The sequence below is a fragment of the Cottoperca gobio genome, chromosome 3 (assembly GCF_900634415.1).
Source record: "Cottoperca gobio chromosome 3, fCotGob3.1, whole genome shotgun sequence".
Taxonomy (NCBI): Eukaryota; Metazoa; Chordata; class Actinopteri; order Perciformes; family Bovichtidae; genus Cottoperca; species Cottoperca gobio.
In genome coordinates this window covers 26,594,391-26,619,903 of record NC_041357.1, presented here as the reverse complement: position 1 = coordinate 26,619,903, position 25,513 = coordinate 26,594,391, and the positions used below count along the sequence as shown (strand labels likewise).

The following is a 25,513-nucleotide window of genomic DNA, read 5'->3' as shown; positions in this document are numbered from 1 at the left end:
GTCCAAACAATAGTCCAACACGCCACAAATATTACATTTACTACAATGTAAGACACGTCAAATCAACAAGTTCTCACATTTGAGATTGAAGCATTTTATATTTGTGCTGGAAAAATTCCTAAATCATTAAAGAATATTTGCAGATTTTCTGTTAATTGACAGCTTTTATTCTATTGCTTTACAATATACAATTATATAGGGGAATGGAAACAGAAGACAGTAATAATAAGTAAGTAATAATTTCCACCCTCGTAGACCTTGCTGTATCGTCTGCTTTGCATAAAAGTCAGAAATCTTAGGCTTCATCATCTTGGCCATAAACCTGCCAACTGCACAGGTGACTGCACAGATGACACACAATATTAATCACCCAAACAGTTTGTTGACATGTTCTGTGCCCGTCTGCTCTTAGCTGTGAGGCTGAATAATTAGCCTGTCCTCTCTGCTGTGCCTCTTTCATCTCGCCCTGCCCTGCATTAGACGCTGCGTTGTCATGCTATTGACAATGACAGCGGTGGCAGCCATCCATGCCGTGCCACTGGCAGAGTGTGCAGAGTTTGCAAGTGAGAAAAGCAGGGAGAATCCAGAAACACGGGAGAGAGCCGTCTGTGAAGACGCTCAACGGGGATTTATTTTGTGGTTTTACATCTTAGACCCCCTCATTGTAAAGGCGCTGCCCTTTTACAGTGAATCACAGTGAATGTGATGAAACGTGTGCAAACATTATGACAAAGGTCACTTTGAAACACAACCACTGCAGAATTCTTACTGGAAGTATAACTCATTATCATGGGCAACTTATCACACCTACTAGCCCAGCTCCATCCCCGAAGAAATGCAACACCACCGTACCACTTTGAACGCCAACAACTAGCCGCCGAGCCAAAACAAATAAATAAATGGTGCACGGAAAAATCTAGGTACCTATAAACACTGGTCACAGTCTCCTAATCTCTGTTTATGCAACCAATTCCCTCCGTGCAAAGAGGCTTCCTGAGTGAACAGGTGTCGCGATGATGCCGCTCCGTGTGCCACTCTGTTTTACTTGGCTTGCGTTTCCATGCAAATGTTTAAGTTTGGTGATTCATGGGTTTAGTACAGCTGCCCGTGGTGAGTCTCTTAAAGGATTCGCTGATGTCTCGACGGTTAATATTTCAGCTTTGCAGCAACCAGGTGGCCTCGTTACTGCAGAGTAACATCATCCCTACCAAAAGCTGCACCTGACTGGAGGTCTGCAGACGTATCGGAGACGGTCTCGCCCATTCTGGACTTCAAAATGTTCTCTTAATAAATTAAAGAATATCTGATTAATTCAACAAAACAGTTCCCACTCACGTCCACCTCGCAGATTAACTATGACACCCTGGGCCGAGCTCAGACGCCCTGCTTTGATATTCAGACAGACGGGCTCCTCACAAAGTCAAGTAATTAATGACATTTAAATGTTAAATGGCTCTCTGTCTAGTTGGCATTAATTTGGTGGATTAAGAAATAAATCCCAGACAGAAAATCTAATGTTTTGCAATTCCTAGAGTCCTGTTGTCGATATTAGCCTATTATTCCCTCCAGTAATCTGTGATCTCACAATCAGAGAAATTAATACAAATTCTGCTAATCCCTGCATTATTAGCCAGGACTCGCAGTCAGTGTTGTAATCAAGACCTAAACCGAGGACAAGTCATGACCGACGCCGAGACTTTGAGGGGTTTAGACTCGGGTCTTCCCACGAACAAGTTGTAATCTGTGCGCACCTGGATGGAAACTCTGACCCCGGCGTACGCTCACTATGGAAACTGGAGAATTTGGTGACGCAGATGGAGAAGTGGGGAATTAAACTCCGATCATAGAAGTTAAATGTGACAGGAATCGTATATATATATAGATATCACACGTTACTTCTAAACATTCAAACCAGCAGTGCTATTGGTGCTTGTGCTAGTGAGCGATTACTAGTCCAGAAGCACCTCCGGGTCGGTTTTGGAGCAGCAGCAGCAGCTGATGAAATAATCATCAAATAGCATTTAAAAAAAACAGCAGAACACAGAGTCTCAATAACTTATACTGTGCACCAAGTAGGATATTAGTTTCCATGTAATCTCTGTGTGTAAAATCACTGGACTGTGTCTCCAGTACACACACACACACACACACACACACACACACACACACACACACACACACACACACTCGGCGTCCTCCAGCCACCTCACCCGGCACAACTTCAGCTGATCGGACATTCCTTGCGCTCCATGTCCTCATTATGAGTCCTGACCATAATGGCAGCAAAGTTTGCCAAAACAAAACTTAAATAAATACATTTTGTATCAAACTTACATTTTCAAATGTTACCCAAGAGTCGGGGATATATCACTGAGTGTCCCGATCATTCTGGCAAATTGAGAAGTAATCAGTGTGATTGCTGCAAACAGATAAATATAGCAGGAGGTACCCATAATGCAACATGCTGCACGAACCGATTACTGTTGGTGCTACATGAATGGAAGAATTGTGAGGAGCAAATGATCAGGGACCATATCTTCCACCAGCACCTCCATTTCTGTGCATAAACATTGACGAGGTGCTTTGCATTGACCCTTTATGGCTGAACGTGAGCGTGTAGAAGGCGGGGCGTGAGTCTGATCAACGTGCACACGTCTCCAGCTGATTTGGGATTCATAAAAGGAACAGAAGGTTTTATAAATCAGAATATTTCCTCATTTGTACGCAAGGTGTTGTTGAAACATTAGAAAACATATGGGTTTATTCAGTCAGCGTTTTTGAAGATCAGATTTAATTTAGTTGCTAAATAGACTTCAGACTTTAAACTAGTTTTATTTATAGTAATGACTTTCTGAGCACCTGTTGATAATTAGACTGTGTGGCGGTGTAACACAACCATCACATCTGCTCTGATTTGTGGCAGTAAAATAAACACTAAAGAATGATGTAATTATTCTAAAGTTAATTTTACTCCGTGTCTAGTTTATAGCTTTGTTGAACAATGTGCAGGAGGAGCGTTCTCCAGTCGTTTCTCCACACGCGTTGACTTGCTTGCAGATGCACAAGCGTTTTCAGGAGCCAAAGTCAGCTGTAGACGAAAAGGCGAGTATCCATATGTGCAACTGTAACTATCAAATCCCCAAAGACAAAGTGTTGACTTCAACACGATCAATAAAACAAGTCTAAGTGAAGACTTAGACTTGGCATAACAACCTGGCAGATGTTATGCCAAACTTTATAGACCTTAAAACGGAGAGTTTTGCACCGCGGCGTGTCCTTATGTTGTCCTCTGTGTGTTTGGTGTTTGGGGAAATGTGCTCAGTAATAAATGACCAGAGTCTACGCTCATGTATAACTTTGACAACTTCCTTATACAATCATTGGACATTTGTGTTTTGAGATAATAAGATGGGAACACATTTACTTTATAACAAGGTAAACAGAAGGCCGAGCTTCATCCTTCATTGAATGTCGAAATAAGTCGACAAAACTGGAACGTTTCAATGATTTCTTTCCTCCCTCATAATGAATGAAAGAGTTTTAATACGTCGAACTACAAGCACCCATTGATTCTACAGGCGAAGTGTTTCTCTGGTTCCTTATTTGTTTTAATAATGACAAATTACGCACAAATATACTTTTTTTTATTGCAATTAATTGGAATTCTATACTAAAGTGAAAGACATCCAAACATCATCCTTTCCCGAACACACTACTAGATGCAATATCAGTTTTCCACGGTTCAAATAAGCGTTGCATATTCATAAGCACTTGTGAGTTATCTGTGTGCATCTGCTTGACGTTGTATGTCAGGAAGAATGGGCATGCTTTGTGCATAACGGTTTTTTTAAGGCCAGAGGATCCGGAGCTATCTCAGTTCAGCTATTTCTGCTGTTTAAAACTGAACAATCTCATTGGAAACTGGGTTGATTTATGATGCATCACAGACTACGGCTAAAAATAAAAGGAAGGACAAAAAAAGCTTTCCTGATGATCCCTCAGTATAACACAGTTCCAAAGATTGGAGCTGGATTAAGCTGCTGCACTTGGTAAGTGGCTCGGCCCACGCTGCCCTGAGCACTTTCACAGGCAATGCAAATGGAGGGAAACAAAACGTCTCTTTACATTAATAATTTGTATTTGTCATTATTCTTTAGGTGCATATGTACTCATGATAAAATAGTATCCACACCAGGTAGAAGAGGGAGTCTGACGGCCTAATGGAGAGCAAGCTGTCTCTCTGCGTACAGTATGCTTTGACACAATGAAATTACGTAGCTATTCTCGGAGGCTGCTTGTGCACTTCGATGGATGCCATTTTTCACACCATTAACTACAGCCTACTGGTTTTATTCACAGCACAGAGATAGGCCAAAACAATCCCAAACACGCCCACGAACGGGCACAATTGCAACAATTGATCTAAGCTGTTCCACCCAGTCTGTCGCAATTCTGTGCATCAGGAGAAACCATTATCTCCATCCACCCTTCATCTATTACTGTCTCTGTCTGTCTCTCTCTCTCTCTTTCTTCTCTCTCTCTCTCTCTCTCCATCTCTCTTGCACATTCTGTGTTCCTTGTCCCTGCCTTTAACTCCCTTTTTCATCCTATTCAGTTCTATCCTTGCCTAGGGGACAAGCAAAAGGGTTTTTTGGCTGAATCACAAAGTACAAACAAGCTCGGTAAAAAAAAATTATTCACTGCTTTATCTGTAACTCGCCCACAGTAGTCGTGTTAGTTGATAAAAATCAAAGAGCTAGATGAGCGCAATTTTTGGAGTGTTTACCTCAGCAGAGGTCTAACCTAAAGCCCTCATTACAGTCTGTGCTGAGTGGAGAGTTCGCACAGGGAGGCAGAGCTCAAAGGGCCAGCTAATCCAGTGGGTCTTACAGGCATGATGGGCTAGTCAATATGCTGGGCCTGCATCCTAAAGAAGCTGGAGCCCCACAGCAGAGCCAGGTAAAAGAGGCTCAGGGGAATGCTTTGCGTGGCGCCGTTTTATTCTCTTCACAGATCTCAAGGTTAGATGCTGCTGAAGTCTTAACCCGTTGTTTACGGCCTCCTTTCATTCCCTGTCATTCCTCATAGCTGATACTTTGTAATGTGCTGTAAGGACAGAGGGCGTTGTTTGCTGTGGTGACCTTTAAGGCTATATAAACTAATTGATTCAATTACAATTGATTTGACTTTATGGGGATCTAGACCAGGGGTTGCCCACACCTTTTGGGTTTATGAGCTACTTTTGAAATGACCAGGTCCAAGTGATCTACCTGTGATAAAAGAAAAATGCTGCAACGGGGACTTTAGGTGTGTGTGCGGGAGTGAAACAGTGGCGCAGGGCTCCGTTGGGGGAATATATGTGTATATATTTTTTAACGGTGCGCGATCGACCTGCACTACAATCGACCTTACATTCTGATGTTGCTACCTTGGTAAAAACTTCAGCTAAATGCCACATATTATTATCATCCTCTGTTTTGATGGGCTATATTTGTATCAGATGATCTGGGGTCACAGGGGTCACGTGATCATGCTGTGTTCAGGTCAGATTCCATTTAAAACCAGTTCCACCAAGACATGATGTGACATTTTCACTTCAAATCCAGAAGCAGCATTTCATCAGTCCGGAGAATAATTGAGCCTCTGATTCATTCCAAGTGGATTTATGTGGAGCTCAGCTCAAGGCAGAAACACAGGTGTGGAGATGGCAGGGTGTTTAATGTTCAGCAAAGAATAGATAAGGCTTGAGGTACCTTGTTCTTGTTGTTTTCCCGAGTAAAGAGAACTCCGCTTGGAGGCACGTCACCGAGTTTAATTTAGGAATTTAATTTCCACACACAAAAGAGGTCAGACGAGGAAGAACAAATTGACAGGCACAGCAGGCGGGCACTTGTCATTTCTTCCCAAATGGCTTTTAATGAGAAGAATCCCTTCGGCTCAGGTACGTCATGTTGAAGAGCACTTTCCTGTGTGACCGCTGAAGCTTTCAGCGCTGCCCACAGAGCGATGTTGGCTCGCTAGAACAGCCGGTCGACATGTTCACACAGGTCGCGCCAAAACCTGCCTCAATCTGAACTAAACGGACTCTCTGGTGGAGAACAGACTGGGCCGTCGTCAATGGAGATCACTGGGCTGTGGTCAACTGGGCAGTAAACCCACAGCGCTGGTGGCCAAGTCCGAATGGTCGCTTTGTGGGAGCTGATCCACCAGGACACAGCTTTGTGACTGATTGTAATTTCTGATTAAGGGCATTCATTTGGACAAACGGAAAGAAGCACAACCTCCCGCCAAGATTGTGTGATATTCAGCCACATGAAGTCATCATTCATCGTTTAAATGACTCTATGTCTGTATTCACAGTGACGTTACTGTAGCGTGCACGGTAGAAGCACTTCTTAATGAAACGTACTTGCTTTCCGCATTATTTTTCCCAACCCTGCGGCTATAATTATGATATTGAAATAAGGATTAAATTTGGAATTTGTAAATACTTGCTATAATTACTTCTTTCTTTAATAATTCTAAAATATATTCTATTACAGTACGTGCCTCTGCAGAGAGCCATTGCCCCCACAAGAATCATCACATTTCCCAATATATTTGCCATGCCCTAAAACGTTCCCCATAATATTCCCTTGTAATAGGATCAACTATTTCATGGTGTTCACCAGCGTCCTTTATATTGTTCTACTCCCCGAGTGAGAGAGCGAGTGATTACTGGAGTCCCCCCTCATGGTTGAATGTTGAAGTCTTCGTGCTAAGCAGTTTTCTGCTCCCTGCCCTGCTCAGCAGCAGCAGCAGCAGGGGGAAACATAGAGAGAGGAGAGGATGTGGCCCCTGAAGAAGAAAAAGAAAATGGCCCTTTGATTTTGGTTTTGGTCTCCCTTGGGCTGCCTCTGGGTTTGGAACAGATTCGGTGCTGAGCGCGGCAGCTTCAGCAGATAAGGGACTGTGGTTGCCCCCTCGATGTGGATGTGTCGTAACTGGTTTCGGTGTCGATAAGGACGCACCGCTGGCTGGCTGATCTGGGGCCAGCTGTTGGATACCACATCAGGCTTTAACAATGCAGCATTTAAGCATTCCTCAGATATGAAGAAGCAGCACACGGTAGCCTTCGCATCATTCACAGAGCAGTTTTCTTTAACAGACTCCATTTTAGCACAGAATGCTTTGATTTAACAGCCGGGCCAATGGGATCATGCTGCTAGCTGGTACAGGGTGATGAATAGAAATTGAATAGAGAACCCCATTTCTTTAATGTGACTTTAAATGAGATGAGCTCTTGCAGATTCAGTGGTTGGCTAAGCTTGTCGAGCACAAAGTTGACTCTTTGTTCTAGAAACAAGCAAAAGCTGAAAGGCTGATAGTCTTGCTGCTTCATCACAGCTGATTTTCAGGAGATCAAACGCATTCATCAAAAATCCATTATATAGCTCTAAAACTGCACGGTAGCCAGTCTCATTAATAAAGGGTTTAGGACTTCATTCCTAAACAGCTGACATTCGGAAGATGCAGTTTTCACCTGACACCGGTGCTTTCCTGCTGCCTCGCTCTCTCGTCGGGCCTGTAGCTGAGTAGAAACAGGATGTGTGGGCATGTGCAGACAGCTACCACACGACTGACTGATAGAGGCCAGTGTCCTGGACGTGCTGTACTCCCGCTCCTCATAATTGCTCTTTGTCCGGCTTATATTCACTCTTCTCTTTTGGAGCTTTAATTCTACGAGTCCTGATTGCCTTCCTGTGTTCATTTGTCTTGAGCCATGCACAGACGTGCAGCGTCGTCTGCTCGTGGTATGATTCTGCATAATAACTACATCCACATAATAACAGTCCATCAACCAGTTTGGTTCCATATAAAGCTGTGTAGCTCACTGCCAACCCCCCCCCCTCCCTCCCTGTCCATGCTGCTGCATCTTCTCCCCCAGTCTCTCTCTCGCTCTCTTTTTTCCTATTTTTTTTTTTTGCGCTTCATTAAATTCTTTCAATTTACCAGTCTGTATCTCTCTAATAACCAACATGAGTGCACTCCTACATTTGCGTTTCCTTAGTTGCCCTTTTTTTTTTTTTTTTGCAGTGAAATTCGGTTTCAGCAGAAGGAACAGCTCGACGTCAGAAATTAGAGAGGTTGCTTTGCATTCTTTTTGGAGCCATTATATTCCCTTGTTTATCCTCAAACTTCTAAGTCCAAGGTTGAACTGATACATAAATGAATTATTTCCTCTGGAGTTACCACTGCTGCCAGTGTTATTATTACAAATGGAGTAGTTTATCAGTAGATTACCTTCTAACGTCCTTCCTTCTAGATCCTTCTCATTTTACCTGTCGTGGAGCCTGTAATGGGATTCACAAGTAAGACGGGCTGCATTTGACTGTAATGGGCTTTTGAAGGGAACAATCTTGGAGAACTATGTGTGGTCCGTGGTACATTTGTCTTTGACATGTAAAAGGAGATTTATTGTGTGAGACTGTGCTGTAGCAAGGACAAGCAACTGGGATGCTTTACATACTTACATACATTCATAGATGCAATGATCTCTCTAATAAAACAGCTTTATGTGTACACATTTCACATGTACTCATAATGCAGTAAATGCATAGTTGTAGAGACAGACTATACTTAACTACGTTTTTATTTGTAAAAAACAAATCGCACACATGGCATGGGCTGCTATGTCTGTAGATATTATTCCAAAGAGTAGGAATTATATATATTGTACGTGTTTGAGAGACGATAGATTAATGTTACCTAACCAGCGTTAAGTTACCAGGACACCAGCGCACTATGATGGATACCATTGAAGAAAATAAATAATAAAGTGTGAAGATTTGACGCCGCTCTCACGTACTTAAATGGACATTTCCACGGTATTGTTTTTAATTCATTATTGCTCTTTTTTCTCGTTGCTGAAATAGAACTTGTGGAAATAAACACGCAGAATGTGAGTTCGTCAAAACAAGTGTTTGTCTACATTTTTGAATGTCATGTTTTTGCCACACAGGAAGAAAACAAATCCCATTTACCTGACAGTGATTCAAATGTAATGCTACGTTCACCACAGGGTTTGATTAGACTGCACAGAGTGTTTTTTTTGAAGGGATCCAAACTCAGGATGATTAATTCTTGCAGACAAGAAGGATAAGACCCATGGATGACCCCTGTGTTAGGACTTCTGTGGCTTTATGATGAAAGCAAGACACGTTGGGGAACAATCAGGGAGGGGAACGTCTGAGTCTGTGTTCAGTATTTAATCACTTTAGTTATCGGTGCTTGTTAATATCAGTTATCCAATACCACATTGTGCTGAAGAAACTAGTAATTTGGGACGGATCATTCTCACGTTGGAAAGATCCCAAGCCGCACAAAGTGCTCTACTTTCTCCCAAACCAAGCAAAGCAACTTCATTTACTAAATGTATTTAAAAACAATTCTGTGTCACCTACTTTTGTGCATGTGAGATTTGCCCCGTGGGCCTTGTTAAATTGTTTCCTTGGGGCTTGAAATATTTATTCAATTAAAGAAACTGGTAACCTTTGAACAACAAATTTAAAATGTGGTGATACAAAGTATTATTCCCTGCACTCCCAAAATAATCTGCAGGATAAACATTTTTTTTTTTTAATGGTTGACGCATAAGACCATGAAGACCAGATGGCTAAAACTTTACTTGACCTCCCAAAACTTCACATTTTAATTAATGTAAAGAACTGAGTGGTCTGAATGGAGACTGCAATATGCGATGTCGCACATTTGAGGCAATGAACAATCAGAAAATTGAATGCAGGCAGATTCTATTGCAGTGTGACTAATGATGGGTAGAAATGAGATGTTTTATCCCCTTTTGAATTCTGCTCGTGACACTGTACGCATGTGCTCTTGAGCTGTGATACAGTGCTGTGCAGTAAGTATCGTAACAGACCAGTAACTTCCTCGTTTCTGGGCAGATTCGTGCTTTGGAGTGTCAGCTTTAACTCCTCGGAGCACTGCGGTATCTCCAGTTCCCCGAAGACCTTGTGGGTGATAATCAGTCATTACTGCTCCTTCACTGAGTTATTTATTTCACTACATTCACACGGCAAGTCATCATTTATTTATGTGACAGTTGTTATCTATTATGTTGTTCCTTTCATGTGGCCAAGAATGAGAGATTTTATGGAACATTAGGCTTCCATGCATCTGATGGCGCTACACTGATTCTGCTTCTTCATCTGCCTTTGATTCCGTCTGCAATCTCATAGGTCAGTTAATTGCAGGATATTGAAACCAGCGTTATGACTGGCACTGCAGCTAATATGATTCCTTAGCCATTTCAATATGTGGGATTGTGCTCTCCCAATAAAAAATGACATTTGAGCCTCTGTGCCGAGCCCTCTCTAATGGGGTCTGGGATAAGAATGGTAATATGCGTTGGAGCTGGCAGAGGCACAGACCGTGTTTTTGTTTATAAATAGCTCCAGCCAGCATTATTCCACTTGCAGTTGTCCCATAATCATCAATCACTCGCGCACAGGCCGGCTTCTCCTGCTCACCAGAGAGAAGGTGCACCGTGAGCTGTGCCCATGCACCTCCAACTGTGCAAGTACATAAAGTAGAGCATGGTGTGTGGGCCAGAGCTGGGAGTCGGGAGGGGGTTCTTGTGTGGTGATGGAGTGAGTTATGGCAGAACTCCCCCCCCACCCCCCCCTGGGCTGTTCAAAACCCTCCTCCTCCTTCAGGTCATTACATGCGCTACCATTAACCATTTCGCTTCTTTAACACATTTAGAAACACACACACACACACACACACACACACACACACACACACACACACACACACACACACACACACACTCCCTCTGCATCCCTGATCAGAAGCAGGTGGGAGGCTAATCATGTGATGTGCTCGGAGGATGTGGGATGGGTCAGACACAACTGTTTGCTCTGGTTTCATTTGTCTCCGTCTCTCTCTTGCCTTTTATCTCTTTCTTTAGAGGAGCTTTGTGGGAAGAGCTCCCAGCTTTGAGGACACTGCAGAGGAAAGATCCTAAAGACGTGATGAGGGCTGCACTATCACACACACATGACTCTGTTCGTCAGCCGTCACACACATGTTTGTTTAGAACATATACTTGCATGTAAGAGCATATGCACGGTGTCTCTCTTTGCTGATCCTTTTTCAAACTGTGTACCGCACACACACGCACACACACACACACTTCCAGTGTTACCATGGCAGTTGCAAAAATACAGTAGGAATCCAGCTGATCCTTAACAAAATGGTTATATAACTATTGCGGCGCTAAGACTTGTATCTTATCTAAGCCTGCCTCTGTGTTTCCTTTCAGCCTGGCTTTGCTCTTAACATCTACTGTACCTCCCACAAGACACCACTGAACACATGAAGGACATTTGTAATTGGCGATAAGCATTTGTTTGATTGGAAAAGGAAGACAGCCTTGCTGCGGTTGTAATCAACAATATTCTCCTGCTACCAACAAAAAAAAGGAGGAAAAAAAGTGAAATCTCATCACTTTCAAATCTTAATCAAAATCTCCTCGCTGCGAAAAAAATATTTTACACTTAATTAAATGCAGCCTACTCGAGAAGCACACCCACCTGGCAACCACATTCTCTCCCTGCCTCCGTCTCTTCCTCTCCCTGTTCCTCGCTACACCCCCCCCCCCCCCCCCCCCCAGAAGCCTGATATGTGTAAGCTGATTTTGAACCTCACCTCCCGGAGTTCCTTGGCCACATCCTTGAGCTCTTTGAGAATGCCGTCCAGCTGGTCGATCACCATCTTCATGTGGCTGCGGATGAGTTCTCTCGGGCTGGGGGTCTCAGAGGTGTCCCGGGCCGAAGCTCTGCTGAGGGACATCCTTTACAGGGCGACGTGGGGCCAGTGGCCAACAGGCTGAGGGCGTGGGGGAGCCGATTCGGGGTCCATGTCTTTGGCTACAAGGAGCCTCAGTGCTACTGATCCGAACAGGGGCCCCGGCCACGCAGGGAGACCTCAACATCTTAAAAGCACCTGGGCAGCCAAAACACCTTGCCTCGCCCGCACACTCGGCACAGGGTCACACATCCATGCCCTCGGATAGACGCTTCCAAAAACGAAGAGGAAATGAGAATGGGAAAAGTCCAAAGCTGTAAATCCATGGAAAAGGAAGAGGCAAAACACATGGGCTGGTATGAAGCTCTTACATAATCGTGTTGAGCCAACTCATCTCATGTGTCAGTTTGTACGTTTGAAATTGTTCCCAAGGAGATGCTATTTAAAACGCCTGTCTATACAGGGAAGAGACTTTTCCCCACTTCCACTTGTCCTGTACGGCCTGTTTTACTTGTGAGACACAGTGACATAATGGCAGGCTAACATACAAAAGTGAGAGCAGAACATGGGTTCATATTAACCCTTTTTATAGAGAAAGCTATCCAACGTAGATAGAAAAATAGAACTCCCAGCAGTGGCTCAACTTTCAAAATGATCGTGTTCTACATTATCGTTGGCCAGCAGGGACAAGATTTGCCTTCTAAATATAGTCCTTCAGTGAGGGCTACTGTCTGTTAGGAGAGAAAGGACGGATCCTGTTAGGAAAAAGGGGAATATTCCTCTGTGCTGTGTGGCGTTTCCTCCCCCAGGAACAAATTAAAAAGATTCTCAGTAGAAACTTGCATCAAAATAAACTTTGCTTCACATCCAGTTTCTTTGCAGACGATGACTTAATCATGTTGTCCTTCAATTCTCGTCCATGAAAGAGAGGAAGGTAGGTGTGGGTCTTTTCACACAGCGTCCAATCTCTTCCCCCCCCCCCCCCCTCCAAAGCAGGGCTTATTCCAGGTGGCGTGGGATCACAATGAATTGATTTCCAAGCCAGCGGAACGTGACTTGTGATGAGAATGTTTGGAGGGATAACAAAAAAATCATGGTGTCCATGAGACACAGTTACAAAGGGGGCTGGAAGTCGAAGGAGCACCTTCCCCTGGAATATGGGTGGCAGCTTGTCTTATGCAACAGCGCTCTCCAAGTCCTCTCGGAGAACACTGACCCACAGCAGTCCACAGGGGTGTGCCCAAAAACCAAGGGAGCAGAAAGAGAAAAGGATTCTCTTCTCTCCTTCAGTTGTTGCTAAGGGAACCCGGTCTGCCTCCTTGTGCTGTGATTGGTTAATTATTTTACTTCTTATCCGAGTAGTGTATGTTTTTCTGTGTGGACTCTGTTCAGAGAGGCAGAGAGCTCAGTGGCATCCAGCAGGAAGAGATACATCCCATGAAAGCTTCCCAGAGGAACCCCAGAGAACAAGCAGGGGGGAGAGCTTCTCGCCAAATCCAGGGCGATGCCACTGCCACGGGGTGCGCCGGCCAATCACACATGGCACCTGGACAGACGGGAAGAAAAAAAGCAATCACTTATTCTCTCATGTCTCATCCTCCCTCCCTTTCTATTCCTCCCTCTTCTCTAAGTCAGAGCGGCATTAAAAAGCAACAACAATAGAGTGAAGGAGACTCGGAGACGGACGGCAATTAACTGCGTTGATGATTTTTGAGCTGCTGTCAAAATGCATCTCTTGCTTCAGCGGCACTCGTCTCACCTCCACACGCACACACCACAACACACACACCTACTCACCTTTCCTGTGCATCACTTTGCTGTTGCTATGCCCAGAGCGCACTGTCCACGCACAGCAGGATCATTCAAGCTACACACAACCTGCTGGTTCTTTAGCAGTCCCTCTGTCGCACACACAAACATCTTCTCTTCTCGCCGCCTTGCTGCTCTGTCTTCCTCTCATTTCTCTCACACACACACACACACGCACTCTATCTCTCCCACACACACAGTTCTCTCCCTCTCTCCCCTACTTACTGTCTTGACAGAGAGAGAAGCTTCTATCAGCAGGGTTATTTCACTCTGAGGCTGTGGCTCATCAGAGGAGGAGTAGAAGTGGAGGATGAAGCTGTGGAGGAGGAGGAGGAGGCAGGAGGCATGAGATGGGAGCGATGAATGGCCCTGATAGCACTCTGAGCAGGGAGAGAGGAGGCTGAAGATGACTAAGAGCCAGAGTGGCGAGCAGAGCTCCTGCTTTGAATTGTGATGCCGCCGCGGCCGCTACCATCACTCAGATAACTATGCTGCCGAAAAACACGCCACCCGTCATCCCCGTCAGCGTCCGCCTGCACCGGGAGGCAGCAGACAGAACGGCTGAGCTGCTGCTGTGAAGAAGCAGCTGTGTGATTCCTATGACTGCCTCTCCCTCTCTGCCTATCTGCCTGTTGTCGTCTCTCTCTCCCCCCCTTTCTGTCACTCTTGCACTTTCCCGTTCTCCGTCCCCGTCTCTCTGCCCCTGCGCCCTCACTGTGTCCTCGCTGACTGCCGGATGAAGGGAAGCTGATGCCAGAGTTTATCGTGGGGCTCAGGCTCCTGCCAGCACCACTCGGCTGTTCTGCTCGGCTCTGTGGAGGAGGGGCTCGGTGCTTTAAAGGCACAGTGTATCTCACAGTCCCCTCCTCTGCCTCGCTCCTCTCCTGTCTTCTCCTCTCTGCTGGCGTCTACACTCCCTCACTATCTCCTCTCACACTGCCTATCTAGCCTTTGTCACAGTTCTATTGAGGGTGTTATCGCTCTTTCAAATCAAGATGAAGTCTTCATCTGCCTCTAGCCGAGCAGTCTCTGGGGACAGGGTGTCCAAAAACCCATGGCTGTTGCATCAAACATCAATATACAAAGCAGGTTAGTGTTTGATGACCTCATCTGACTGAGAGACAGAAATGGGGAGGGAGGGCCAGCATGACTTTTTCTCTCCCCCGTCCTCTTCATCAGCATTTTCTTCAACAAAACAGCCCAGCATAACCCCACCAGAGGCAATTACCCTAATATAGAATTAGTTTTCTAAAGGAGATACTGTAAGAATAAAGCACATTCATAATGGCAACATCTTGAGCAATGCACGGCAGCTTCCAGAGGGTTCTGGCAGATAACTGTACCGAACAGCCGGAGGCTCAGTGCATTCCTTTGCATAATTGTAAAGAGAAATGCAGAGGGGATTTAAGTTAGGTGCATCTTCCATGCACATGAATTAGTTCTGGAGTCCTCTGTGGTTTCTATGACTAGCATCACAAACGTTATGCTGGTGCTAATTGGGTGAATACGCTGCAGTTTAATAAAGTCACTTGTGCATGTTTTCTTTGATCTCTTTAAATAATACAAAGAAGTGCTTCACATTCTATGTTGTCCTTTTCTTAAGTACACAGTCACATTGTGTCATCTTAGGACATCATCAAACTTTTAATGTTACGTCACATTACAAAGCTCCGTGTGGAATTGGACGACTGCGATGGGATGTGGTTCCTTTCCTAGCAGTTGCACATGTCTGCTGCAGTACAACGCTGGAAAGATGCTTCTCACAAACTGTCCTTGTGTTTCCTTTGTAGCTTCACCGCTCAGTCACTCTGCACATATGGGAGGCTTCCTTCTTAGAACACAGCAACAGCTTGCGTCACCTCATCCTCTTTTATTTATTCTTGACATTACAAAACACACAAGGCCCGGGTGCAAAGCACAGATAGCTCCATGTCAGTGATGCCTTCATTGGAAGGGAATTGGATTATTTCCCCTTGTAAAATATATATTTTCTAATGCTAAGGTCATCCCGACTCGTGAGTTTTACTAGGAATCTGGAGTGGGTCCAACTAAATATTGGTTCCACTTAATATCTCTGCCTTGGATTTATTGTGCCATGCCGTTTATGGAGACGTTTTATAGAACGTCATTTTTTTTCTAGTTGGACACGAGCAAACATATGCCTTAACACACACACACACACACACACACACACACACACACACACACACACACACACACACACACACACACACACACCAGGCTGGGCTTTCCTATCCAGAGTAAACTAAATGAAAAAAAGATACATTTTATTTGACTTGAATTGTTTACCTCCCAATAAACTATCATACTCATATGTATCTGATACAGCGGGGATCAGCAGTCTTTATTATTGTTCTGTTTTTGGCAACCTTCCCCAGTTTCTGGGTTCACAGCCATCGATGCAAGATGTGCACGGGATCTTTTTTATAATGAAATGGAGAGAGGCGGATAACAACGATCAATACAGATGCTCTATATCCTTCTGCTTTCCACACAGCAAACACACGTCTCGTAAATATTGGAGTATTTTTGACTTATTCATGAGGAGACTCACTCTGTCAGTTGTATATGTAATAGAAAAGACTAAATAAAATACATTATGTCGCACACAAAAGAGACAATCACCCAAATTAAAAAAGTGGCAAAGTCTGCGTTCCAGCTGCTGCTCAACCTCAACAATACAAATCAGGTGATAAGACTTACTGTTGGTTCGTTGGTGTTGAATAAGTGACACTGGATGCTGATGTTTGGCCTTTATGTGATTCCTTGCCTTTGAAAGAATAGTCCAGATATCTTGTTGTGGTGTTTTGTGATGCAAACGTTAAGAGATCTTTGTTTAGGACGGAGCACCAGCTGGTTTCCCCCACTTCCAGTTGTTGTGATGTCGCTGACGGTCGCTCTGTGTTTATCAATAACTAACGAGACGTCTACGGAGAACATGTCGTTTTCTTTATGTTTGGAAGGACAGTTGTTTGTTTGTATTTCCAGCTACAGGTAAACAAAACAATGATATTGATAAAAGTGCATAGAGATATGAAATATCCTGATATTAGAAATAAATTCTGGAAGAATAAAAAAAGTTACTTTTAATTTTATTGTGAAAGATTGTGTGTGGGATCATATTCCCTCCTCCCCGAAGAGTGCCACTCCTCCTCCAGCAATACATCACCATTTCCTTTTCACTAATTAGCTCTCATTCAGTCCTCAATACCCTCAATTCCCCTCGCCGCTCAAAGGGCTGCACACACACACACACACACACACACACACACACACACACACACACTTGCTCCTGTCTTCTACAAGCAGTTTTGCTCTTGCATGCTGAAAACAAAAACCATATTCATATCAGCTGACCAGCATTCGTAGTCGTTCTCTTGCGCCCGTCTTCGAACGACAGGGTGGAAATAATTTTCATAAATGTCTGACACTCTTCCTCATCATGTGGATAGTTGATGTATCTTTTATATTATTGTCTGATCTATAACTGTACCTTCCCAGCAGCAGAGAGCTGAGTCTGTATTTAAACGTGACACGTCACAAATGATGCGACGGACTGGCTGCGGGTTTAACTGGGTCTTAAAATCACAAACATGTAGAATCCATAACACTGGATGCTTGCATTGCTTTTTTTAGGGTTAGACTCTCAAACTAATTAGCATAATGATACTTTCCAAGCAGCACAAAAATACTGACAAATGGTAGAAACTCCACATCCTGATCATCATTAAAATCTAACCGGCTGATTTACGGGCCAAAGGATTGTACTTCCTGTCAATTTCAGCCGAATATCTTTGCACAACCTTCTTCCCACTTTGTTAACAGATGAATCACAGTTTTTGGAATAACCCCTTTTTAATTAATCTACATCCATTATGCTTTTCCTCTCCTGGCCATCGTGTGGCACTGTGGTGTAGTTGTGACGTGTTTCTTTCTCTCTGCTTTGACTGAGGACTAAAATGGTGGACAGACAGAGAAGAAAGTTGCATGTTCTTGGTGTTCAACTGATGCGCTAAATTATTAAGTGTGAGGACTATTGTGTGCAGAAATCACACGACAACATGACGCAGAATCAAAGGAGGATTAATTGCAGTTGTCAACACATATTCATGAATAAAGTAGGAGATCCTTGGCAGTTCATGTGTGGCATCATTTATTGAAATGTATGTATAGTGGAAGTATTTCCACTAATAGAATGCAATCACTCACTAAAAGGCTCATTAATGATGGCTGAAACTGAATGTGAAGGCACATCTGGCATCTGCAATATGCACGGCCAGACACTGTGCCCTGTTTACCATTTCCAGTTGTCGCAGACAAACACTAAGGGACAGAAAGCTCAGAGGCCCAGCCTGTCTTACAACGACACCAGTCGCTCCCCCTGCCTGTCTGCTGACCTTTTGGTGTTTCAGTCCCGTGCGTGTGTTTGTCTGCGAGTGTTTTCTTTTCTTTCTTCAGCAGTCGTGCAGCATGCAGCGGAGCAGAGGCTGTCTCAGACCATAACACCCTGTGATGGATCAGCGCTCTTACACAATGAAATGAAGCTTAAGTGTTTGATTGATTTCTCATTTACTTTCCTCACCGGTGGTGGAAACATAGTCGGTGCATGCGGCTGCACTGGGGCCCCCCCGGTCTGAGAGGGCCCCCCACCCTGGTCTGAGAGGGAGAGGGCCCCCCCGGTCTGAGAGGGCCCCCCCGGTCTGAGAGGGAGAGGGCCCCCCCGGTCTGAGAGGGCCCCCGCGGTCTGAGAGGGAGAGGGGCCCCCCCCGGTCTGAGAGGGAGAGGGGCCCCCCCGGTCTGAGAGGGAGAGGGGCCCCCCCGGTCTGAGAGGGCCTGCGGTCTCATTGTGAAGAGTGGCCCCGTGTCATATTCAAGTGTTTGAGCTGAAATTACTCAACAGTCCTCAGTCTCCTTATTGTGGATCAATGTTAGCCGCTATCATTTAGTGTGTGTGTGTGTGTGTGTGTGTGTGTGTGTGTGTGTGTGTGTGTGTGTGTGTGTGTATACAGCTAAATGTGTGTGTGTGTGTGTGTGTGAATACAACTATGTGTGTGTGTGTGTGTGTACAGCTAAATGTGTGTGTGTGTGTGTGTGAATACAGCTAAATGTGTGTGTGTGTGTGTGAATACAGCTAAATGTGTGTGTGTGTATACAGCTAAATGTGTGTGTGTGTGTGTGTGTGAATACAACTGTGTGTGTGTGTGTGTGTACAGCTAAATGTGTGTGTGTGTGTGTGTGAATACAGCTAAATGTGTGTGTGTGTGTACAGCTGTGTGTGTGTGTGTGTGTGTATATACAGCTAAATGTGTGTGTGTGAATACAACTATGTGTGTGTGTGTGTGTGTGTGTGTGTACAGCTAAATGTGTGTGTGTGTGTGTGTGTGTGAATACAGCTAAATGTGTGTGTGTGTGTGTGTGTGTGTGTGTGAATACAACTATGTGTGTGTGTGTGTGTGTGTGTGTGTACAGCTAAATGTGTGTGTGTGTGTGTGTGTGTGTGAATACAGCTAAATGTGTGTGTGTGTGTGTGTGTGTGTGTGTGTGTGTGTGTGTGTGTGTGTACAGCTAAATGTGTGTGTGTGTGTGTGTGTGTGTGTGTGTGTGTGTGTGTGTGTGTGTGTGAATACAGCCCAAGCTAATAGTTAGTGTTACTGTTTTTTTCACATATGATGAAAATCAAAACTGATTAAAATATAAATGCTGGACGCCTTCAGAGGAACAGTAACCCTCTTCATAAAGTGAAAGAAACCTTTTTATCTGGACTTCAGTCGGAGACGTTTGAGTCTCAATCTGGAACTTTCCTGCAGAATTCTTCTGACTAAAGTCTGAAGCGAGCTGTGATAAATAAAAGCTTTGACTTGTGGAGCATCCAGCGGGGCACAGGACGCTGTGCAGTGTTGTCTTCACAGCAAAGGACATCGTTAAGGTGTTTAAGCAAAGCTGAGCAAAATGACAATATTACTATTAAAACTATTATGTGTGTTTCACTTTTCTGCACCAGAACGTGGTTCGGTTCTGCTTATTATACCTCCTGCTGTGAGCCCGGTGTGACAGGACAGTATGGCCGTTCTATACGCTGCCACTGCCTTAAGCATAGAAACCATATGCAGTGAGAAACCTGATGAATGCGTCATCATTCTCCCATCGATAACTGCCACTGGTTGATGCATCACTTGTTCATTTATTTATTGTTGCACTGGAAATCCATGTTGCTGTTACATTAACTCAAACACCCCCCCCACCGCCCCGTCTGGTGTCTTTCTCTGTAAAGTAGATAGTGCTTCTGTATTTCTTCCTGCTAATAAATTAAAAACATGACGTGGGTCAAGAGCAGCTTCTCTCCGTCACACCTGAGATAAATAGTTAAATGAAATGGTTTTATTAATTGTTCAACACGTGCAGAAACTCTGACCTGTGTGCTGCTTTTGAACCCCCCCTGAATACTGCTATAGTTGGTACAATCAATGCACTAATCATTTCATACGCTCATATTCTTTCCACTTTTTACTCTGCATGTATGGATTCATTTGTGATTGTGTTTCTGCATGAGCTCTTAGGAAATGTGTGATTCTTAGCAACAGAAAAGCGGCTTCATCTTGCGCTGTGGAAGGGAGGTAGAAAAATGTACGTTCATCATGTCAAAGCAGAATCCAGCCTTTGATCAGGAAGATAAAGGGGAAAGGATTGCAGATAAACTCAAAGCTGCAGGTCATACAAAACATCTTCAATATCAGGTTATGCAACCTATATATGCATAAATAATTCAGCAATTTAATTTAAAATGACGTTGTGCAAGCTTTGTTGTTGATTGATTGATGGATAATGTGGTAAAGTGAGGATTTGTTCACCGTCTTGCTTCTGCAGTTTAGATCATTTACAGAAAATATCAATATTTATATCAAATGGAAAACCTGTTAAACTCCTGGAGGTCATCTGGATAACACGGTCGAATAGGTCCTGTCATTTTAAAACACCTAAACCAAACATGTTAGAGTGCTCAGGTTACGTCATCTCCCACACACACACACACACACACACACACACAGAGAAAGACCCATGGGGAAAAAGTGTGTGTGAGAGACGAGAGTTGGTCATTTGCAGGTGCAATTATCATCCCCACTCTGCTGAACAATGGAGGGTAACGTTCTGAATGTACATCAGCTGTGACAGTTGGCACCTGTCAAACTGTTCACAGCACTTGAAACTGGAAGAGGGAATATCACTCAAGAAATGTTCTCAATATTCATGCAGACCAGGGAGATTTTGACAAATCCTCTCAAATTGTGCCAGGGATACGACAAAAAGATTAGTAAAAAAACCAAACATAATCCATAATAACATTTAATCCCATAGTGTGTTTTATTCAGTTTGGTCCTATTACCATGCAGCGGGTTTATCGATACCTTTCAATCTGTTCTTCCCTCACTTCCCCTGCGTGCTCACTTTGCTCCGGATGCCCTCTCTGTCTCCTTGTGAAATGCTAAGTAGTCCCCCCCCCCTTTAACCCTGCCCTTCTCTCAGAAGCTAAAGTATCTTTGGTGCGCTGTTTGCCAAGAGCTATAAACAAGTGTAATAGAATTGCAGAGGGGTTAGCCGAGATAGCCGACTGTGCATCTCCCATCACCCCTGTCTCCCCAGCCGTGTGCTAACAAGCCCAGCAGCATCATTGCGAATTCATAACGAGTCACACCAATGTGGGTCATCTCTGCTGCCTCCACATCTTCCTCGTTGCCCCTCCTCCCCCCCCCCTTTCTATACTGTTTTTTGCACACCTGTTGCCCGTTCCACGAGCATTATCCATCTCAGCTGTATTCTGTACAATGTATTCTCCTGCAGGTCTGCCTCCCTCAAAGGGAGAGTAAAACCATCGCTAATGTGTCACCTGTACGAGAAACGGCTTAATTAAAAGAGAGCACTCTAAAGTAGGAGATTGTTTTGGAAAGCTTTTGAGAATAACTGCCCTTTTTACAGTACAATTTGTTTGATTTGTTGTGAAACATTGTGAATCGTGTGTGTCCTCTGGAATAGATTCAGACATCACCTCTAGACAGGAAGTGTGCGACACACTTGTTGTCTCCATGTTGCCGACATCAAAGCGGCTGAAACGGCTCTATGTGTCATTGATTAGTCTCTTACAGTGTTTGATGGACTTTTACAGAGCTGCCAGGCGGCGTTTGTGATGTAAATCACAGCTGATGGACTACAGTCTGTATAAAAGCTGTAATTCTATAAAAAAGACATTTGAATGTATAAATTCTTTGCTGTGTGCCTCTGCCATCTCTTGGATGGTCTGGACACCCATAACTGATTTGCATTGTGTGGAGTTTTAAATCATAAGCCAACAGAACTTTGCAAGTGGTTCATTTTGAATCCATGCGTTGATAATAGTGAAAAAGGGAAATGCTGTACATTAAACGTGCGCCTGGTTTCCTCATTACATAGGACTTTGCTGTGATACAGATCAACCCTTGAGACTGTTTTTCCTAATCAGCGTCAACAAAGTCCTCACAGTACACCAGACCCAACCTTCAGGTGCCGGCTAATGATGCCTTTTTAATTCCTCAAGAGGAGTCATTAGTTGATTTGGATATTTATGGGGTCTGAAGAGGAAGATGCATTAAGGCAGAGGAGGCAAGGATTGCTCAGATTAATATGCCAGTAAAAATATGAATATGAAAATGTACTGTGATCCGGGGGCTGAATTATTCAGCTCGACCCTGATGCCTACTGCCACTCTTGTTTCATTGCCTAAGGCAGCCCAAGTTCCTCTCCCGATGCCACGGTCTGGAATCTAGCAGGAGACACCAAAGGAAGACTGCTACCGTTCGCAGTTTGCATTTGTAGAGTAGAAGTCCAGATCTGGTGTTGGATGCAGGCGGATACAGACACGTGAAGACCCCTGTCATCAGTTCTTTCATGGAAAGATCTGTCTTGTGATGACTTTATATGATATTCAGATTCACTGAAGATGATACGAGACTATCAACGTCTGAATAATTAACAATAGGTCTGCAGTAGGAACATAATCCACCCCGAGCTGTTTAAATGTATGTATTTCCATTTGCTGAATCTATTCACATTCATTGCAGTCGAAATCTTTAGATTTAGTTTTGAGCAATAAAACCTCAAGAGAAACATTTAATGTAGAAATAAAGTTATTTAAAAAGTGTATATTTGTTATGGCCACGTCATAAAACCTGCGTTCTGGAAGTATGATCATAGTTATTGGATGGATGGCTCTGCAGGTCTTTAATATCTCAACAGCTATTACATTAATTGTTATTGACATTTTGTAAAGACGTTTATGATCCCAGAGGATGAAGCCTTCTGACTTTGGTGACCCCCCCCCCCCCCCCTGCTCATGAAGTTTGTGTGACGGTTCCCAGAAGATAAATCTTAATGACTTTGTTGATCCTCTGCTTTTCCTGTAGCGCCACATGAAGGTTCACATTGGGGGGTTTTGAGTGAAATGTCTCGACAGCTATTGGATGGATTTCCGTGAGATTTGACGTTCGTGTTCCCTGCAAGATGGATTGTAGTAAATCTTGTGATCCTCTGACTTTTCCTCGTGCCGTCATCGGGTCAACATTTCAATTTGTTCAATACTTTGGTTTAGGACCAAATATGTGCAAAACTCATGTCTTTCCCATGAGCCTCAGGGGTTGTTTGTGTTTCGTGCTGAGTAGTGAACGTTAGCGCTCCAACACGCTTATTTATCTTAAAGCAGTGATGACCCTGAGTACAGCCTCACACGCCTGTAGACTCTTAGTCTTGTTCATGCGCAAATACAAAGACAATTACACATATTGTTGCTTTGTTTTGGGAATGAAAATGATTGATTAACTTTATTAAATAACAGTTTTCAGCACAATATTATCACCAATGATAGGTTTATGTTGTATTTGTGCCTGTTGGTGAAACATGTCCTTCTTCTATCCGAGTCACGTTCACTCTACAGGTTAGTGCAACTCCAATCTAGAGTCTCGCTACAGCAGATTCCAGGCCAAGCGAGGCCTCCGCCCTCCGCTTCTCCCCGCTCTCATCAACACATCACATAGACAGAGTGCCGTGCCTCTCTATCCCGCCCACCCCTCGTCACTGACTCATCACAGCCTCTCAACATGTGTCAGGCCAGCCAGCGGCCTCCATCTGTCTCCCCTAGAGCCAGCCAGCCATGTCCATCCCAGAGAGCCACACAGGCAGAGAAAAAGTAATTCCCAAGACAAAGTGCGTTATGGCGTGCGGCCGTTCCCCTTGAAAATGAGAACTCCATTTGAGGAGCGGGGGTAGTTTAGCAGGCAGGCCGCTTGCCTGTGTGTCAGAGAGGCAGGAAACATGGCCCCGGCCACGCAGTGGAGAGCTGCGTGGCTGTAGATAGTGAGAGGAGATTTGTCATCCTGAGCCACATGCTGACACGATGTTGGGCTTTTTTAATATAGATGAATAAACACACACAAGCTGAAAGAAGTACACACACATGGACACACATGCCTGCACAGAAGAATGTGTATATATGTGTATGCTTGTGTCGCATATATGTACGCATCCACACTAACAATACAGACTGTTATTAATGCTTGATTCATGTATTGTCTTTCTCATAAGTTATGCAAGTAAAAGAAACTTGAGGACAACTTCCATACCTCATATTTGGACATTTCACTAACTCAGCAACAATTTAAATCTACTCAAAAGTATTCTTCTTCTCATGTTGGGGAAACTCACAGCTGGCAGTTTTGGAAAACAAAGAGCTCTCACGCCACGCGCTACTCTCCTCCTCTAATGCAACACACACACACACACACACACACACACACACACACACACACACACACACACACACACACAGTATCTCAGCAGGTAACCAGAGTGAAAGAAATGACACAAACATTACCCACTGTGTGTTGTCTCTGGGGATTTGAGATGTAAAATGTATAAATGCACGGAGCAGACATTAATGCCTCAATCCACAGTGCTAATGAGAGCGTGAATAACGCGGGCCGTGATGAGGAGCATCGGACACGGGAGCATGTGGCTGCAGAACAGGAACGCTTCGTGCTAAAGAATGGACCAGCGTCTGACTCTGTAGTCGTGAGGCTCGTAAGGCACGATCCAGAACTGTCTCTTTGTTGATGACATGGATCCATCGACAAACCCAAAGACGGTTATCAAGGAATTTGCAAAACAAAAAACACGCCAGAGCAGGAAGTCTCTGGATTTTGTGCAGAATTTATTGCATGTATAAATCACTTTTGCGTTGTTAGTATAGTGGTAAAGGTTAGTTACCTTGTAGTCAAGACATTTTAAAGGTGCTTTTCTGCTGTGACCAGAGTGAAGGTAATAACTTAAGTGAAGTATTTGTGTTGAGAACAATATTAAACAGTTTGATTAACCTGTGCCTACAGCAGATTGTCAGGGAAGATTTAAGGATAGGGGTTAGAGAAATGAGGGAAGTAGAGATTCTTTTTTAAAGCCAGAAAAATAATATCAACACCTCTTGGACAATGACGGCAGTATAACACAAGAAACCCTTATTGGGGTTCTGCTTGAAGTTAATCTTGCAGTATTTTATTTTTAAAGGCACATTTTCTTAATATTTTGAGGCATCCCACTGACAGTGTGCTTACTTACTTATAAATCATGTTTCTCAAGCAGAATATCAAATTAAAGGACTTATTAAGATGTTTTTGGAGAGCTCACCCAACACGGTCACCGCTTGCAATTGGGATACATTGTGTTGTGTTTCTATAAACACAAAGAACGTACACACACATTAACACACACTTTTCCCACATAAAAACATTGCATTACCACCTGGTCTCATATAACGTATATACATATAAATGCTCACCAATCGGGATCCTTAAAAACA

The 25,513-nt window shown here is 43.9% G+C and overlaps 2 protein-coding genes across 3 annotated transcripts in view; one reads left to right on the top strand and one right to left on the bottom strand.

Moving 5' to 3' along the window:
• insyn1 (inhibitory synaptic factor 1) overlaps positions 1 to 14,502 on the bottom strand; it is a 43,262-nt gene extending 28,760 nt beyond the window's left edge. The window contains exons 1-2 of one of the 2 annotated variants that reach the window (XM_029458207.1): positions 13,846 to 14,502; positions 11,713 to 13,357 (exon numbers count right to left, since the gene is read on the bottom strand). In XM_029458207.1, coding sequence (XP_029314067.1) covers positions 11,713 to 11,856 — 144 coding nt within the window. In that variant the 5' untranslated portion in view covers positions 11,857 to 13,357; positions 13,846 to 14,502. Of the gene's footprint in view, positions 1 to 11,712; positions 13,358 to 13,608; positions 13,626 to 13,845 lie in introns of those variants that run through there. The other variant, XM_029458216.1, reaches the window with a different exon arrangement.
• Positions 1 to 25,513, top strand: part of loxl1 (lysyl oxidase-like 1) — a 203,218-nt gene that overhangs the window by 81,884 nt on the left and 95,821 nt on the right. The window lies entirely within an intron of this gene.